Here is a 14201-nt window from a genome sequence, read left to right as displayed (position 1 = left end):
GACTATGTCCTAAGAAACCCAAAACACCAGTCAGAAAGAACACATGCAGCCCTATGTTTATAGCAGTGCAATTTATAATAGCTAAGATCTGGAAACAGCTCAAGTGCCCATCAGTAGATGCGTGAATAAAAAAGCTGTGGTACATTTACACCATGGAATATTATGCAGCAGTTAAAAAGAAGGATCTCTTACCCTTTGAGACAGCATGGAGGGACCTGACGAGTATTATGCTAAGCGAAATAAGCCTGTCAGAGAAAGAAGTATCATATGATCTCATTCATATGTGGAGTCCAATGAACAAAATAGGTCTAGAGACATAGAAGCATGGAACAGACGGTCGAATCTCAGAGGAAAGGCGGGGGAGGATGGATGGATAGGAAGAGAGCAACCTAAGACCTTGTATGCATATATGCATAACCCATGGACACAGACAATAGGGTGTATTGGAGGCTTGGGGTCAGGGGGCAGGCTATAAGGAATCAAAGGGAGAAAAAAGAGGGCCTATGTAATACTTTCAACAAAAGAAGATTTTAAAATAAATAAATAATAATCTATCAGGCAGCTTTATACCTGCCTGAGTACTTGAATGTCACTGGACAAAACCACGTTTTAGGTAGTTTGGTACCATTCTAATCCCATTTTGGTGCCAACATTAACAGTGCCTTCAACTCTGCCAATGATACCATTGTGATTTAACCTAATTATTTACAACAGGAAAGGAGCAAAGGGATGGCCAGATATAGGCATGTAATTTAGGCTGCTTCACCAGGAAACTACAATTTTACACTCCCCAGGGGTCCAACAATGCTCAGTAAAGTTGGGGGTACTAGCAATGGTGCTTCTGCATAGACAGACCTACAAATCAGAAAGAACATATGCACCCCTATGTTTATAGGTCCACTTTTTACCTGTCCTCAGTACTTGCTAATTATAAAGTCAGAGCCTCTCTGGAATTTTGCCAGAAAGACTGGCTCTCTCTTCCATTGCTCACTTTTGGGCTATGGCTTCCTTCAGTCTGTTAAGCCATCATTGTCTGTCATCTACTTCTAGAAATTTGTGGATGTCTTTGCATCTGTCTCCCTTCTTCCCTACCATTCTGTTGTTTTAGGGGGGTTATTAGGAGAAAGGGGAGAGAATCACTTGAGTTTAGACTACTATCTTAAACCTTTAATGTTTACATGCTTTACAAATCTCTGAAGATATTTATTTTTGCAACTGCTTTATGGGGTGGAACAAACTGGCAAATAGTGAGGCCTCTTCCGTTGAGCTCCTTAATGTGTTTGTGTATGCAAATTGGCAACAGAGGTTGAGGAAAGCCAAAAGCCTTTTTACAATAGAGTAAAACAACTTGGAGTTTCCAGGGAATCTGGGAAAAGAGGCTGAGAGCAGCAATGGGAGGAAAGAGGAGAGGAAGCTAGTGACATGCCATGATGGAACCCCCTCCCCAAGATTCCCAATGTCTCCAAGGGATTCTAAATGCCTAGAATGGCAGAATTTCTCAGGGAAGTCCATGAAGGTGCTTAACTCTGGGGCAGGGCTAAACAGTGAAGGCTTGTACAGACCACAGGAACCTTTGGCAAGAGGAGACCATAAAGTATAAATCACAGGAACCTGCAGAAATCGTATGGAGAGTTTGAACTTTCCCATTCATGAAATTGGCAAGGCTCTGGGCCAATCCTACAGAGCTCTCTGGGTTAGGAGAGCCCCGGCTAGCTCCTGCTAACTTGACCCCCTTTAGTTCATCATCCACACCAACCCGAGTGTTCTTCCTCAGGGTGATGTGATCAAAGACATGCTCCTGATTTAAATTACTGTCCACAATCCAAAATTCTTCATCCTGTCATCCAACACCCTTCATGATCTGGCCTCCATTTACCTTATCAGCTCCATCTCATCCTCACAGGACACTCTCAACTACATCAGACTTCCCTAAAACAATAAGCCTTCTCTTCCTCTCCTTTACTTGATAAATACCTATACTTTTTTTTTATTAAAGAAGTTTGCCTTATGCCTGACCCAATCATGAACTTCTATTGGTTTAAATTTATTTTTATTTTTTAATATTTTATTTTTTATAGAGAGGAAGGGAGAGTTAGAAACATTGATGAGAAATATTGATCAGCTGCCTCCTGCACACCTCCTACTGGGGATGTACCCACAACCAAGGTACATGCCCTTGACTGGGACCCTTGAGTCCGCAGGCCAACGCTCTATCCACTGAGCATAACCAGTTAGGACATTCTTTAAGACAAATTCAATAATCATCTCAGCCTTCTCATCCCCTCCAGGGTTAGCCATCCCCACCTATGATCGCCAACACCTTGTTCAGAGGGAAGGTTTTCTTCCTCTGGGCCCCTTGAAAGAAGGACTATTATTAACTTCAGGGACCCAGTATCCAACACAGGCCAAGTTCAGGCTCTCCTAGGGGAACAACTGTAACACAGCTGTCATCCTACAGTGGACTATGGGCTTGTGTGCCAACCTCCAGCATTCAGAGGACACAGGGACCATGTCTTTATGGTCAGTATTCCTAGCAGCTAGGAGAGAAGGAAAGGAAGGAGGGGAAAAAAGGAAGGAAAAGAGGAGAAGGGGGAGGAAGAAAGAGAATGAAGAAGAAAATAACGCTAACAAAAAAGGAAGCCAGAGAGTGAATAAGTTATCTAGTCAAGACTTAAAAGTCTGGACAACACAGAAACCGCGGCCCATGAACTTGGTTAAAAAAGGGCAAATGAGATTGGTCAGCAGATTATGTCCCATGATGAAAGCAGATGCCTTGTACCCGGTCCTGGGTCTTACTGGCAGCAAAGAGTCCCAAAGTCACAGAATGTGTCACTAAGGTCGGAAGGATAATGATACCAAGCTCCCCAGACTGAGAGGAGACAGGCAGGCCTGGCATGGTCATGGGTATAAAGAAGAGCTTGGCCTTGGAATCAGATGTACCAGATCTGAATCCCAATGGGGTCATTAAGTCGGGTCGTTTAACCTCTCAAAATTTTATCTTGAAAATGTGGATACTGCTATCTTGCAGGATAGTTAGAGATCAAAGGTAAGAGATGTTCAATAACTGTTGCTCAACAGATGCTTGATAGATGGCGACCTTTATTATTAAGATGTGTGAGCATTCATAAATGTCAGTTTGTTTGACTCTGTGTTTAAAATATTTTGTATGGAGCCGAAGCCGGTTTGGCTCAGTGGTAGAGCATCGGTCTGCGGACTGAAGGGTGCCAGGTTCGATTCCGGTCAAGGGCATGTACATTGGTTACGGGCACATCCCCGGTAGGGGGTGTGCAAGAGGCAGCTGGTTGATGTTTCTTTCTCATCGACGTTTCTAGCTCTCTATCTCTCTTCCTTCCTCTCTGTAAAAAATCAATAAAATATATTTTTTTAAAAAGAATATTAAAATATTTTGTAAGGAGATTTTCAAGAAGCAGGGAAATGTATGTGAAATAAAAGTGCTTTGTAAACTGTAAGGTGCCATACAAATGTCAGGGGATCCTTTGGGAAGTCTTTCATAGTTGGAAAAAATACAGGTTTTGGATTTGGGCAGAAGTAGGTTTAGTTCCTGACCCTGCCATTTATTTGCCATGTAATCATAAAAAGTTATTTTCTGTCAGCCTGTTTCTGCCACTGTCAAATGTGCGTAAGTCTGACTCCACAGGGCTGTTGTGAAAATGCAGTGAGATGGAGAGTGGAAAGCTCCTGGGCACATCCCTTCCTTTGTGGGTGGGTGGCAAGGTCCCACGAGCTACGTTAGGTTATGGACAGTGTCAGTTCCAAGCCTGATGCCATAGTCTCATTCTGTCAACTGTCACATATGAAGAGGACCCTTCACTCCAGAGAAGCAGGACACCAGAAGGGCAAGAAGTAGAGAGGGGTCTTTTGTATTTCTTGGAGGAAATCTGATAAACACTAAACTTCTATGTAGAAAGCACTGAACCAGTGTAGAACCAGGCCTAAATCAGGGCAGAAAGCAAAAATTATTCCTGCTAAGTTGTCCCAGACTTGAGTACTCAATTATTGCTCCTAAGGAAAGACTCTCATTATGAGTTCATCTTATCCCGCCCTTCACCCGCTACTCCCTGCCAGTCTTTTTCCTAGACAGGCAAGTGCTCAATAAAGAGTCTAAACTTGAACCTGCCCGGTGTGGCTCAGGGGTTGAGCGTCGATCTATGAACCAGGAGGTCATGGTATGATTCCCAGTCAGGGCATATGTCCGTGTTGTGGGTTTGATCCCCAGTGTGGGGTATGCAGGAGGCAGCCAATCAATGATTCTCATTCATCACTGATGTTCCTCTCTACCTTCCTCTCTGAAATCAATAAAAAGATATATATTTTTTAAATAGTCTAAAGCTGAAAAGGTGGCACTAACTTCCTACAGAGCAAATAGTCCAAGGCCCCATCAAGAGGCCATACTAGCTCCCACGTCCAGGCAATCCCTTGGACCCAGGCCAGCCCCCTAAGAGGCTCCTTCTTCAAAGCCAACAAGGTGAATGTAGTGAAAGAACATCATCTTAGAGTCAAGGGAGGCTCAAGCTTGAACTCTGATTCTACCACATATCTGCTGTGTGACTTCACAGCAAGTGACTTCCCTTTCCTCACTGCTGTTTCATTTTATTCCCTTTAGGGTTGCTGTAACAATTAAATGATATAAAGAATGGAAATGGGAGCCCTGACTGGTTTGGCTCAGTGGACAGTGTGTCAGCCCGAGGACTGAAAGGTTTGATTCTAGTCAAGTGCACATGCCTGGGTTGCAGGCTCAATCCTGGTGGGGGAGAGGGGAAGGGTGGACACTCAAGAGATGGCTGATCAATGATTCTCTCTCATCATTGATGTTTCTATCTCCCTCTTCTCCTTTCCACTCTGAAATCAATAAAAATATGTGTGTGTGTGTGTATTTTTTTAATGGAAATGTGACTGGTAGCCCTAGCCAATCTGGCTTAGTGGATGGAGCGTCAGCCTGTGGACTAAAGGGTCCCCAGTTTGATTCTGGTCAAAGGCACATGCCTGGGTTGCGGGCTCAATCCCCAGTGAGGGGTGTGCAGGAAGTAGGTGATCAATGATTCTCTCTCATCATTGATGTTTCTATCTCTCTCTCCCTTTCCCTCTTCCTCTCCCTCTCCCTTCCTCTCTGAAATCAATAATACACACACACACACACACACACACACACACACACTTTTTTTTTTTTTTAATGAAATGTGACTAGTAGAATCTATGGCATATAGTGAATGCTCAATTAATGTTAATTTCTTTCTTTTCTCCTCAAAGGCCCAGAGACTTAGCCTGCTTCCCTTTGCTTTTCAGAGCAACCACCCATCTTGTCTTTCTTGAAATTCAACTCTCTTCCAGAGTAGCTGCGGAGAGACCAGCTCCCCACTTCTTGGATGCCCCCAAATAAGTACACAGGTCCTTTTCATTGAAGGGTTTTACTGCTGATCACTCAGGGAACAGAGGCAGGTTGGGGTCGGGATAACAAGTCTCACATGTGGGGAGAGTGCAGGTCCCAGATGACGGCTCCCTGCGGGCTTCCCTCCGTGTCTAAGGCAGGGCCTCCTCTCCAGGCTGCGGAGGAGCACAGTGGACGGAACCAGCAGGCCACTGCAATGGGCCCTCAGCGGTTCTCACACAACGTGGTGCCCATCCCAAAGGCCAGGGACAGCTGCCCTAATGAAGTTAGCACGTACTAAACCTGCCCTCTTTCTCTTTCACCCCAAGGAGATGAAGCCAAGACCAGGTCCTCTGACTTCCCAAGGCAAAATATCTGCTTGGAAGGGAACAAAGATGTTTACTCAGAATCCCTTCTGAGGACTTTCTGGAGAGATCCTGGCTTCAGAGGCAACAGGAGACCATTCTCCGCAGTGGGGAGAAGGGCTTGAGGCCAAAGGGCAGCAGCAAATCCTAAAGATCTTCCTACACTAAGTTGGGGGTCTCTCGCTCCCTCTCTCCCTCGCTCCTTCAGCTGGTGTCTTTCCCAGCCGGCTCTCCCATGTGCGTCTTCTGGTGGCGGATGAGATTGGAGCTCCGAGAGAAGTGTTTCCCACACAGCGTGCACCAGTACGGCTTCTCCCCTCGGTGAGTCCTCTGGTGTGCTCCGAAGTTGGAGATGTCGCTGAAGGTCCGCCCGCACTCGGTGCACTCGTAAGGCCTCTCGCCCGTGTGGGTGCGGTGGTGCACCCCAAAGCTGGAGCTGTTGCTGAAGCTCTTCCCGCACTCACAGCAGATGTAGGGTGCCGGCTCGAGGTGGGTCCGGCGGTGCACGGCCAGCGTGGCGCTCTGGCTGAAGCTCTTGCCACAGATGTCGCAGCGGTACGGCCGCTTGCCCAGGTGGTCCTGCTGGTGTGTGGTGAGGTCCGAGCGCCTCCGGAAGCTCTCCTGGCACCTGGGGCACTTGTAGTGCTTCTCCTCCAGGTGGATCCGCTCGTGCCGGATGCGGTTGGAGCTCCTGGAGAAGCTCTTGCCACATTCGGAGCATTTGTAGGGCTTCTCGCCGGTGTGGATCCGCTGGTGCGTTCTCAGGTTGGAGGTGTTGTTGAAGGTTTTGCCACACTGGGCACATACAAAGGGCTTCTCATCGGCCTCGAGTCTTGAATGGATAGCGGGGTCCCCCGGCTCTCCACTGGGGACACTGGCTTTCTGCCAGGGCTTTCTGGGATGGATCCCTCGTGGTCTCTCTGACGGGCTCTCTGGCCCATGCTCTTCCTCCCCATCTGGGATGCGAAAACCCGCTGGGTCGTCCGCTCTCCAAGGCTTACCCCGCTCCCCTTCCTCAGGCAGGTGCTGTTCTGGATTCTGCTCCTTCTCACTGCCCATCTCTGAATCCTGAGAACGAACACAAATGGCCAACACCTTTATTCCGTGGGTCAGGCCAGGCCACAGGGAATTTTGTGCTGTTTGAAGAGGTAAACACCTTCCCCTTGGAACCAGCCATCAGAAGTAATCTCAACTAACGGGAAAACTCGCATAGAACGCCTTTACTTACTAACTTGGAAGCGAACAAACTTCCAGATATTTAAAGCTACCAAACCAGAATGAAAAGGAACCACTCTGTCCACCACCACAGATCATATTTGTGCAATTAAATAATGTCATTCTTCTTCACACCACTACACGGTAACAGTCCACGCTGTAATTTATGTGCAAGCGAAGGACTTCATTTTAGAATGAGTTCAGTTCTTCCACCTAACTGTAAGTTAACTGAAACTCGTGTTTAACTCTTTTTTTATTTTTAACCTTCCTTAAAAGTATCCATCTATGTGCCTGCTTTCAAAATGAACATAGCAGAACCTCTAATTCTTGAGGCTTTCCTGGTTATTTACCAGGCCCATCTCTGAATCCTCTTAGGTGTTCTGTACCCTTCCTTTCCCTTCCTCGGGCCTCACTATAATCCAGCAACTAACGAGTGAACACCTGAGGCCTCTAAGACCTACTGCAGGGTCTGGGCTGTGTCTGTTCTGATGGGTCAGTACACACTTCCACTCTCAAACACCATACATAGCCACATGCGCACACACTTGCTCACACCACATGCACAGCCATACTCACATACCAGACACATTCAGCCATATTCTCACACTACACATACATACCACAGTCACACATACACACACTTATACCACACACATGCATATCCTATACACCATTCACAACTCTCCCAGGACAGTGGTCTGCAAACTCATTAGTCAACAGAGCCAAATATACTCCGAGTCCCTTCTCAGGGCTTTCAGTTAAAAAATCTCAGGACCTGGCTATGTACTTACACACACATAACTGTACTTTTTTTTTTTTCTTTTAAAGCTATACTCTTATACCACATGCAATCTCACACACATACACACAGCCATATACTCACGTGCTACATGCACACAGACAAGAGACAAGACACACAAATCACACCCACACATAAAGCTATACACATGGACACACAAACCACACACACACACACGCAGCTATACAAACACATACACACCAACCACACTCCTTCACACAGAGCTACACACAGAGTGACTAGCACAGGGTCTACTTATGCAAACATCTGTAAATGCTCGCTAAGCTGCATCCATTCCTTTGAGGTCCTGCAGCCAAGAACAGAGAATGAAGGGAAGAAAACGTACTTCTTGTAAGAGGAGAGTGAGGTGTTTCCAATGGGGCTTGGAGAAATAACATTTCAGAAGGCAGAGCGGGCTGCTGAAGATGCAGTGGAGTGACATGAACAAAAGGATGAGGGCGGGAAGCACACACTATGAGAGCGCACTGATGATAACATGAAAGACTGATACTTCCTTCAGGTCAGCAAGTATTTTTGAAAACAGCAACATAAAGTAACAGAAGGGACACTGACTACATTTAGGATTGGATCCCAGCGATAACACATATTATCTTGAAAACTCTGTAATTATTCAACCACTCTGAACCTCAACTCCCATGTCGCTAAAATTGTGTGACCTACCTACGCTGCGTTAGAGAAGATGCCAAAGCATGCTCAGGGTAGTGGGTGGCATGTACTAGCCATTCAGCAAGTGACAGCTACTCTTACAGTCGCTGGAGGCACTGTTTCCTAGACCTGCGGAGAATACAAGAATGGAAAAGATCCCGTAAGTGATCTTGTTAAGAAAAAAACATTTTTTAATTGAAAAATGGTACAAGCACACTCTGGTTAGGTGGCTCAGTTGGTTGGAACGTTGTCCCATACACCAAAAGGTGACGGGTTCAGGTATGATTTCTGGTCAGGGCACATACCCGGGTTATGAGTTCCATCCCCAATCAGGGCACATATGGGAGGTAACTGATCAATGTTTCCCTGACACACCAATGTTTCTCTCTCTCTCCCCCTCCCTTCCTCGTTTTCCTTTCCTTTCTTTCTCTAAAATCAACAAAATCATATCCTTGGGTGAGGAGTTTAAAAAATGGTACAAGACTGTATGTAATCTAAATTATGAAATTTGGACAGAGCCTCAAATCTTTAGGTAGGATCAGAAAACTTTTTCTGTGAAGGGCCAGAGAGTAAATATTTAGTAAATATCTGGGGCCACAGAATCTCTGTTGCAACTCTGCTGTTTTACAATATTATGAAAGCAGCCATAAACAAACATGGCTGTGTCTGAATAAAACTTTATAAACAAAAGGAGGCCAGCTATAGTTTACCAATCTCTGTTAGAAAGGGTTTCTTGCTAAGCAATGTGAAAGATAGGCTTGTTTCACTTTCAAATATGCAGCTAAACATCAGAAAGTTTATTCCCTGATACTTATTCACTGTTTCCTGACCATCCTTTTAAAAATCACACCCGCTCCCACACTTCCAGTCCGTGCCCAACAATACTTCTCACAACCTAACATTGCACTGATGTATATGTCTTTTATATATGATCTGCCGCCCTACCCTCTGCTAAAACGTAAGTCCCATGAGGGCCAGAGTCTTTGTTTTATCCACTCATGTAACTTCAACTCCTAGTGCTGTGGTCGGCAAACTGCGGCTCATGAGCCACATCAGCTCTTTGGCCCCTTGAGTGTGGCTCTCAAAAGAAATGTCAATCGTTGTACTGTTGCTATTTGGCTCTGCTGACTAATGAGTTTGCCGACCACTGTCTTAGGGTATTGGCAGTCCGAGTAGATCCTTAATAAATTATCTGTTGAATGAATTGAATAACTGAAGGCCAGGCCTGCCTCCAGAACCCATGGCATGCTTGTGTCCATCCTCGCCCACTGTCCCTCAGCAATCTCTTCATGCCTGCCCTTGTCCTCCTTTATGCCCCCACAGAATCGTGTACTTGCTGTTACAGTGATTTGTAATTACAGTGTATCCACTTACATGTCTGTTTCCACTAGTTTACAAGTAACTTGAGGGTAGGACTCGATCATTTTGGTAATCTCTCCCCAGCACAAGGCCCAGTGCCCAAATGTTGTTAAATGTGCTTGACTATGTCCTTAAGTCACTCCCCACCCCTGCCCACCTCACCAACGGCTCCATGCCATAAGCTACACAGCCTCTACTCACTTTGAATCCTGCTACCCTGAGAACTTACCAGTACACTTTACCTAGCTGATTCTACCCTGGCCTGAATGCTGGGTCAAAATAAGAGCAAAAGGATTTAGGGCTGCGGTTACTATCCTCACACAGTTATGGTTCAGTGCAGGGAAATGGGCCACAAACTCCAGAAACTCTTGTACAGTAGAAGGTTAAGTTCCAGGGGACGGGGATAGGCCTTAGTGGCCTTTGTATCCACTCCTCAGTGCCTCATACAGCACCTGGCACATTATACAGGATAACAGTTGTTAATAATAATAACAGTTAACATTTCTTAAGCTCATTCCAAGTGCTAGGCTATGGACTAATCACTACATATGAATCGTCTCCTTTCATTCTCACAACTTAATTTAGATGAGGAAACTGAGGCTCAGGGAGATTCCCATCATTCCAAAGCCAGTGCCACACTAGTGTTGAAGGGAGAGAGGGAGGCAGAGAGGGAAGGAAGAAGGAGAGAGGGAGAAAAGGGAGGAGAGAGGGAGGGAAGAGGGGAGAAAGGAGGACGGAAAGAGAGAGGAAAAAGCAGTGCTACAGGATCTCCAGACAGGGGCATACTTCCCTGAGCGGTGAGGAATGAGCAGCTTCATGAAAAAGGTGGAATTCCAGCTAGGGCTTGCGGGATGGGTGTGACGGGGACTCACGGACAAGGGGAACCCACTGACTACTGAAAAGACAGCGGCAGGTGAAGTACAGAGGCACCTTCCTATCACATTCCAGAAGTTTGGGTGAGCACGGGGCCCACCCTGGCTGTCTTCCCGGGAGGCTCAGAAGTACAAAGAGGCCCCGAAGTGGAAGGGGCGCTGGCCGTGGAGGAGGAGCCAGGTCTAAACAGTAAGAGCCAAGAAGATGGGGCTGGTCAGATGCTGAAGTCCAAAGGCCGGGACTAGAGGGAAGAGACCCAGCTGGAAGTTTGGGTGCTTTAGGGTCAAGTCGACAACTGGAGGGAAGAAAGGGTAGAGCTTGGAAAGAACAGAGAAGAGGGAACTGCACAGGGTGGCTGCAAAACAAATCAGAGACAGAGGAGGATCAAAGGAAGATGGTCAGGGGACAGGGCGCAAACGCTGCCATCAGAGGTGTCAGGGCGGAGTCCGAGGGTACGAGCCTCTGGGGGACAGGAGCCGGAGGGGTGGGATAGGGGGCGGGGGGCTGACCCCAAATATATAGTCAGTGCCAGGGGGGCTGGAGTCCTCAAAGGCCAACAGGAGAAGGGCCCGAGGGGCAGGGCTGGGGCCAGCAGGCTGGCGCGCGGGCCGGGGAGGACAGGGGTCGGGATCTCAGGGCCCGCTTTGTCCCCTGCTGGGTCCGGGGAGCAAAACCACAACCTCCGGCTTCCCGGGGAGATGGAAGGAGCCACGCTCAGAGTCCCCGCGGAACCATGTCTGCCGCCCCCGTGTCCGCGGGCCCAGGCCGGACCCACCTCGCTCCCGCCGCTCGGTCAGGGACGGCGCCGCCTCCGGGAGCCGGGGCGGAGCCGGAGCCGGAACCCGGAGAGGACCCGCCCTGCCAGTGCAGAATTGGCTTCGGAGAACGGCCTCTCTTTCCCATTGGCTTTCCTGGCTGCCAAAACGCAAGAAAGCCGAGCGGGCCCGCCAATCAGCAGCGCGCTCGGTGGTGGATTGTGGGAATTGTAGTCCTGAGGAAAATCGTAGCCTCGAAGAGAAGTGCCAAGTTTAGAGCCCCCGCCTGGGCACTGGGTTGCCTCCTAAGGTCCTCGGATTCCCTTCTGTGCTTCAGCGTAAAAAGCCCCATGTAGGGCCACTAGCCTGGGAGTGGTAGACTAGGTAGAGCTAACCTACATGACCTCCATGAGCTAGTTGGTGACTCTGGTCCTGAAGGCATTCCACTAAGCCTAGAATCCTGAGCCTCAGTCGAAGTTCGTAGAGGTTCATCATTCAAAGTCAAAGAATTGTGGAACTGGGAGGGAGTTTAGAGATCAACCAGTCCAACGCACTAATCAGAGAAGCGAAACCTTCCCTGTCCTAGGACCTCCAGGACTCCTGACCCCGCTGCACAGGGATTTTTCTGGGTCCTATGTAGTTAAACCTGACCATCAGTCCTGACGGAACAAGCCCACCAATGTATATCCAGGATTAGGATTTTTTTTTCCCCCCAGGTTTTGCTTAACAACAAAATAGTCTAATTGAATAAGTAGGCTAAAATTCTATAGGCTTCTCAAATCTGCATGCTATTTTAGTGCAAAAAAGTATTGACTTCAGAGCTAAGTAAACCAGATTTCTGATCCCAGTCCTCACACCTAGCCACAGGGGAGGAGCAGCATTTTCCTGCCCTGTAAAATTTCTGACAGAATTGTTGAGAGGCTATAGCAAGCTCTGCCCCCACAAATCCCAAGTCTCTTTCTTGGTGATAAATTCTCTTGGGTGCATCCAGTGTGGACAATGTTAGTTTTATGATTGGGATATTCAAGAAAGTGGATTTGAAACTGGATATGGATGAGAGAAATATCAATTTGCTTATAAATTGATTTAAATAAAATGCTAAGAAGACAGACTCCAGTTTTTGTTCGGTATACTGAATACCCATCTGAAAATTCACAGCTAATATCTCTACCAGAAATAGGCTGTAGCTTTATTTTTAACTGTGGTTTGAGCAGCTTAACTGTGTTTAACTGTAACTTTATCTTTAACTGTTGAGATAGCCCCTTTGAGTGGATTCAAGGCGGTTTGGAAACTAATCCCATACTGTGTTTTCCTCTTATCAGCCCAAAGCCTTTTCCTACAACTTTTCATTCACAATGAAAATAACAACAATGAATACCAAACTTTTATTTAAAAACTGTACAAAAGCAAATAAAAATTTCTACTCGGGCTCTGGCTGGTGTGGCTCAGCTGGTTGAAGTGTCATCCCATACACCAAAAGGTGGCGGGTTCCATTCCTAGTCAGGACACATACCCAGGTACCCAGGTTGTGGGTTTAATCACCAATCAGCCTGCATACTGGAGGCAACCAATGGAGGTTTCTCTCTCTCTTTCTTTCTCTCTCTCCCCCTCTCAAATCAACAACAACAACAATAATAATAATAAAAATAAACATTCTGTAATGAGGATTTTTTTTTTTTAAAGAAAGAAAAATTCTACTTGATGATTAATTGGTCAACTTGATTGGACTGCAGAATGCCCCAATATTTGGTCAAATATTATTCTGGATGTTTCTGTATGGATATTTTTGGATAAAATTAACATTATTATCTTGAGTAAAGTAGATTGCTCTCCCTAACATGGTGGGCCTTGCCAATCAGTTGAAGGCATGAATAGAACCAAAAAAGCTGACTCTTTCCCTAGTAAAATTCTTTCTGCCTGTCAGCCTTCAGACTGGAATTATATCACAGGACCTCCTGGGTCTTGGGCCTCCAGACTCAGATAGGAACTAAATAAACCAGTGATTCCCCTGGACCTCTCCAACCTGCTGACTAACCCTACAGATCTTGGGACTTGCCATCCTCCATAACCACATGAGCTAATTTCTTATCATCTCTCTCTCTCTCTCTCTCTCTCTCTCTATATATATATATATATATATATATATATATATATATATATATATATGAAGAGCCCTGACTAATACCAGCACTACACAGTGACAGAGTGAACTTCTGACAGAAAGATCCAGTTTTTGTTGGGTAGGAGTGAGTACCCATCTGAAAACAAATGGCCAATATCTCCAAAAAAAAGAGGCCAGATCACCTCTGTGGTATGACTTGAAAGCGACTAAGCTTCTTTCTGAAATCCACACCAAAAATCTGACTCATTATTTTATCTTCGCACCTAGTCTATCAATTTCCTTTCTGAAATCAATACTCTCTGACCCAGGAGTCTGCTACACCAAGCATGTCAAACTCACGGCCTGGGGGCCTCATGCCTCGTTTATTTGGTCCGTGTTAGCTTTTGAGTTTGACATGTTTGTGCTACACAAACAGTCAAGTCTTCCAGAATAATGTCCTGTGGCGGAAAACTGTCCATATTGTGGTTAAAACTGCCCCTTTTTCTAGTGGGGCCTCTCTAAGCTCAGAAGGGTATCGGAAAGGGCCAGCACAGCAGACACAGTTACCCATAGCTGCCTTTCCAAGGCCTCACCCAGCTGCCTGCTGTGTGAAGTTGTGTTTACCAGCTCCCTGGTTTGCTCCTGGGGCTTTTCAGGGTTACAGCTATCACTCTAACGTGCC

The 14201-nt window shown here is 46.4% G+C and overlaps 1 protein-coding gene across 2 annotated transcripts; it reads right to left on the bottom strand.

The window, feature by feature from the left end:
- Positions 1–5410: 5410 nt before the first annotated feature.
- On the bottom strand, positions 5411–11499 carry ZNF691 (zinc finger protein 691). 2 transcript variants are annotated; one of them, XM_036446906.2, is made up of 3 exons: positions 11439–11499; positions 8447–8560; positions 5411–6819 (listed from the first exon to the last, which is right to left on the bottom strand). In XM_036446906.2, the coding sequence occupies exon 3, from the start codon at positions 6808–6810 to the stop codon at positions 5956–5958; it is 855 nt and encodes a 284-aa protein (XP_036302799.1). In that variant the 5' UTR covers positions 6811–6819; positions 8447–8560; positions 11439–11499; the 3' UTR covers positions 5411–5955. The 2 variants fall into 2 exon arrangements, with proteins under 2 accessions (XP_036302799.1, XP_036302800.1); XM_036446907.2 differs by lacking the exon at positions 8447–8560 and having other exon boundaries at positions 11439–11495.
- Positions 11500–14201: the final 2702 nt, after the last annotated feature.

The sequence above is a fragment of the Pipistrellus kuhlii genome, unplaced genomic scaffold, assembly GCF_014108245.1.
Source record: "Pipistrellus kuhlii isolate mPipKuh1 unplaced genomic scaffold, mPipKuh1.p scaffold_m20_p_2, whole genome shotgun sequence".
In the NCBI taxonomy this organism is placed as follows: Eukaryota; Metazoa; Chordata; class Mammalia; order Chiroptera; family Vespertilionidae; genus Pipistrellus; species Pipistrellus kuhlii.
The sequence above is the reverse complement of the archived record's forward strand: the minus strand, read 5'-3'. Positions and strand labels throughout refer to the sequence as shown.

What these genes read in the sequence shown, in the direction of transcription:
- ZNF691 (XM_036446906.2), bottom strand. Translation starts at nt 6,810, where the DNA reads ATGGGCAGTGAGAAGGAGCAGAATCCAGAACAGCACCTGCCTGAGGAA.